Below are 4,949 nucleotides of genomic sequence, written 5' to 3' on the forward strand. Positions count from 1 at the left end.
TGGGCTGTATGCCATGTTTGGGGCCTTGTGCCGACCTGTTGAGACCCTTAGGGGCATTTTTACTATTTTTCCTCACTCTATTTGTTTGAAAGCATAACCTCAGTCATGTTTTACCTGTTTATTGTTTATATCTGGTTCTATCACCTTACTTCTTAAAAATATGAAAAACCGTTTGGGCTGAGTCCCCTGATTTACTGATAGACCGAGGGTCTGATTGTGAGGTTGATGACGGAGATAGACCGAGGGTCTGATTGTGAGGATAATGACTGAGATAGACCGAAGGTCTGATTGTGAGGATAATGACTGAGATAGACTGAGGGTCTGATAGTGAGGGTTTCATATTTATGGATCGGGTATATATATATATATATATATGGATCGGGTTGCACGCTGCAGTAGTTACTGTATGGTACCTATTGAGTGTGAGTGCTGAGTGTGAGAGCATGTTGGTAAGAGTTGAGTCACAAGTGACTAAGAGGCTTGCCCGAGGGGCTATATATATATATATATATATATGTGTGTGTGTGTGTGTGTATACATGTACAGGAGTGATGTTTTGCCTGAAGGGCTAGTTATGAATTTACTGTTTTCGCTCCTCTTTAAAGTGAGTTTCCATTGAACATGGTGATTTAATTACTGTTTTCACTCACCTTTAGACCGAGCCTCTATTGAAAATGTTGAACAAATGTTTTAAATAATCTTTCATTTAAACTGAAGGTTTTAAGCTACGAAAAGGATTGTGAATTTTTTTGTTATGCCCGTGGGGCTGTATACAAAACCATGTTTCACCCGAGGGGCCGGTGATGGTTTTCATCTATTTTATTATAAATGGTATTGAACCCCTACTGAAACTGTTGGAAATCATTTTTTTTCAAATGATTTTACCCAAAAACTGGATTTTAAATGAGACGATTGACTAGTATTCTGATTTGGAAGCCTGTTGTCCTTATTGAGTTTATCATAAATATGGATTCATCATTTTCCTACTGCTCAGTCTTTATTTACTCTTATTACTTACTGGGTTGGAGTACTCACATTACTCATGCACCTCGTGTGCAGATTCAGGTATTTCGGAACCCGGTAGCGGGTGTTGATTGCTCGGAGGCGGAGGTGTCGGAGTTAGCAAGGTGGCTGCACAACGTTCGCAGCACTGTTTTCCTTCTGTCTCATTTCCATTGCTGTATTTAGCACATTTTTAGACTCTAGTCGTATTCAGACCTTGGTAGATGCTCATGACTAGTGACACCCCGATGTCGGGCTGTATTTATTTCCGCACTTGTTTTATTTCACTAAATCTATACTTGTTGGGGGTTTATCCCTATAAATGACTTAAATAGACTTATTAAACTGTTAAAAATTGAGTTTGGGAATGTTGTCGGTTGGCCGTGTCTTCACGAGAGGCGCCATCACGACCTGGCCCGGTTTGGGGGCGTGACATTTATACCTAACACTGTATTTTATATGACACTTTTACCCCTTGTTGTCTTCATTTTCTTAATTTTTATTTTCTGTCATATTAGTGGATGTAATAACTTCGTCTTATTTTTTCATTATCCGATTTTGTTTTTTCTTATCCGTATATGTAAACTAGTTACTATAATATTTTATGGGATATTCACCAATAATTAAAATTACTCAATTAAGAAAGCATAACATATATATTGACTATAATGTAAAGCACATCATGTTGTCCTAAACGTAATAAATCAAATATAGGTATTTAAAATTGTTATTCACACGATGTTTTAGTCGAAAGATAGAAAATTTCTGTACATTCCTTATTCTCAGTTTTAAAGTATTGCTCCAAATATAATAGAAAGATTAAATAAGTCGAATTCATGGGCACTTTAAATATATTCTTTAATTTGCATTGTCATTGTTTTTTTACTAACTTAATATATATGTCTTAATCATTCTATTTTTATATTATGTTGCAACATAACTTGTAATAACCTCCACTTTTGTTTAAATAAAAGAAATATGGTTTTCTCAAGGGCATTCCTATCATTTCACAAAACTCAACAATTGACATGTTAAAAGACCAATCAATTTCTAGGATATAGCTAACTTTTAGTTATAAACAGATTCAGAATCCACAACAGAATATAAGGGTAGTTGTCATTTGAGGTCATCAAACAGAGTCAATGCCTCAAAATTTTGCTGATGGCATTGGACAAAATTAAAGAAAAGAAACAACAAAAGGAACAAAGAGTTGTTGAAAGATTCATAATTTCATTTCCATTGAATACCTCCTTCTTCCTTCCCTCCAAACTTTTCCTTCAAATGAATATTTTCTGCCCCTTGAATTTTTCCCATAACCTCATCTTTAAGTCCAGAAAATGTTTTCTCTTGTAGTTATCCAAGAAAATTTTCTTTGAGGTTTTGCCCCCAAAAAATATTCAGAAAAGAAATTTTGAAAGAGATTTGGAAATATCAAAAGGGAGAAATCAATGGAGAATTCGTTGGGAACTGGAGTTGTGGCTGTTTTTGCAGTCTCAGGAAGTGTTGTTCTGCTTGCCTTGAAAGTCCATAAGCACCTTCTTTCTGATTTTATGAAGAAGATAGAGCTTGAAATACGTATACATCTTGTCCTTATTTATTTATATATATGCAACAAAATGACCCTACTTTCTCTGTTTCAATTTATATAACTTATTTTTTTCTTTTAATCTGTCCAAAAGGACACAATTCTATATTGAAAAATAATTTAATTTTAAAATTCGTGGTTTATCCTTAATTAACTAATATATATATATCACTTATTTTAGATTATGTTTTTCTTAAGTTTTTTTATTTTTTCCTAAACTATATGTCCAGTCAAACAAGACCATATAAAATGGAATTGGGGGAGTAATAAATTTTACCCTCTCTAAGTATCTTATATATTACTATATTAGATCAATATAACTTGAGATTAAGAAAAATAAAATCTTAAAAACAAGGATTTGCAAATCAGATATGGTGAGTCCTTTCCTATTCAGTTTACGTTTACTTGTTAGTTCTGTTATAATGTTGATATTTCTTTTATTACATGTATTATTTTTCTGTTTAGTCTATTTTCTTTTGTGTTTTCTTCTGAAAAAAAGTGGATTATGTGCTTTCTAATGTACGTTGATATACTAACATTCGTTTTGTCCAATATCTTGTACTTCAGCTGGTGAAAATAGGTAAAAGAAGTCCATATAATTATCTTAAATTGTACCCCGTGTCTGAAGAAAGTATAATCAATTTCTCCTTTTTAATTACCACTTTAATGGAGTTGTGCTACAGAATACAATGATGTTAACTATTTTAAAGGGTAAATAGATTTGTGGTAAATTTTATTGTTGTCTCTCCTTATACCAAGAATGTAGGGCAATCAAGAAAGTATTATTTTGATAAAAGCTAGAAGTGAAATTTCATTTCGCTGCCCAATCTGGTAAGTATTTTGTTTGCTCTCATAGTACTTGATTTCTCATTCAAATTTATGTTAAAGAACATAGAAATCCATTCCCTCCTCCTCCCTACCTCCCCAATATGTAATTTATAGTTGCGCATTTAGAATTTTATACCAGCATTGTCCGTCTATTATCATAACCTAACTTATTAATGGGATTGTGTTTTGGACTAGAGAAATTTTAAGACTATATTTTACCCTGAATTGGCGTTTACTTTGCACTATTTTCAAGCAATATCAGTATATAATATAATATGTATTATTCTTTTTGGTGAAGCAACATCATTACACCCCTTAATTATAGAAGGATGTCTCAGCCACTAGCTAGTTACGTGTAATAGAAGGAAATAATATTTAAAAATGACGAAATCGCTTGTATTGACACACATGCATACATGATTCAAGTTGTTGAGGAATAAATTTGGTGGATATTTTGAATTTCAGGACTGGAGAAAGACCAACAAAAGAAGAAGGTGAAGTTCTCGAACGAAGTTGTGAAGTTAGGCGCTTTAAAAAAAAGTGAAGATGTTGATAATAATCCAAAGAGGAGGTTTCGTCAAGAAATATCAGATAGAGAGAGCATGGAATCCATGCCCTTGAATCGGCAAGCACTTTACAAAGGGATCCTCCAATATAAAGCCCTCAAAGGCTACACCTAAATTCAATTTCCCCTTTGGAGTAGTTCTCTCTTTCCTCTTCCTTCGTGGTGGCGACTTTTTACTTTATTATTCAAAACTAGTATGCATACCCGCGCAATGCGCGGATAATTGATAAATATAATCATGAATATACAGGTTTATTAGATAATTTTATGATTTAGCATATTGTAAAATATATTGTGAAGCTTACATGAGAAAATGCTAACTTAGCATCTCAAATGGTTAAATTAGTTAATACTAATAAAAATATCAATATATAATCTTCATTCATTGTCTAAATATGTTAACCATAACTTTTAACATTATATAATTATTTACTTTATTTGTTTTACACATTATTCAAAATCATGAATTCCTCACATAATCCTCCCATCATCTTATATGCATTTTTTTTACTATAATACTTTCGTTAACTTTTTTATTTAGTATTTTACTTATAATGAATAATAATTTGGAATTACTTATATTTTGTTTCCAATATGGTATATTTAATTTTAGTTTTAGTTATTGATATTACGTACACATGAATTTAAATTATATTTGTTTTCATTTAACATTTATTAAGATTTCAGTTAGATAACCTTATCCGTAAAATATGTTTTGTTGAATCATAATTTAAAGACTTTCTCATAGCAAATTCAAATATGACACACACACACACACACACACACACACACACACACACATATATATATATATATATATACACACACACACACACAAAATAATTTTTTAGTCGTATACTTTTTTTCTTTTCTTGTTGCATATATTTTGTGTTTGCAGTTTTAAGTACCTTATCATACGATTATTTTTCAGTTTTTCAGTTTTTCAGTTATGTCCTTGCCCATCATTCC

General features: G+C 31.9%; 1 protein-coding gene across 1 annotated transcript; it reads left to right on the forward strand.

The window, feature by feature from the left end:
• Window positions 1-2,115: 2,115 nt before the first annotated feature.
• LOC109241223 lies at window positions 2,116-4,374 on the forward strand. Its single transcript, XM_019407943.1, has 2 exons — window positions 2,116-2,577; window positions 3,881-4,374. Exons 1-2 carry the CDS (start codon window positions 2,451-2,453, stop codon window positions 4,093-4,095), a joined length of 342 nt encoding a protein of 113 aa, XP_019263488.1. The 5' UTR covers window positions 2,116-2,450; the 3' UTR covers window positions 4,096-4,374.
• The last annotated feature ends 575 nt before the right edge of the window (window positions 4,375-4,949 follow it).

The sequence above is a fragment of the Nicotiana attenuata genome, unplaced genomic scaffold, assembly GCF_001879085.1.
Source record: "Nicotiana attenuata strain UT unplaced genomic scaffold, NIATTr2, whole genome shotgun sequence".
Lineage (NCBI taxonomy): Eukaryota > Viridiplantae > Streptophyta > Magnoliopsida > Solanales > Solanaceae > Nicotiana > Nicotiana attenuata.

Coding starts and splice junctions, on each gene's coding strand:
- LOC109241223 (XM_019407943.1), top strand. CDS start 2,451: ATGGAGAATTCGTTGGGAACTGGAGTTGTGGCTGTTTTTGCAGTCTCA. Junction 2,578..3,880: donor GAAGATAGAGCTTGAAATAC/GTATACATCTTG, acceptor TTTGAATTTCAG/GACTGGAGAAAGACCAACAA.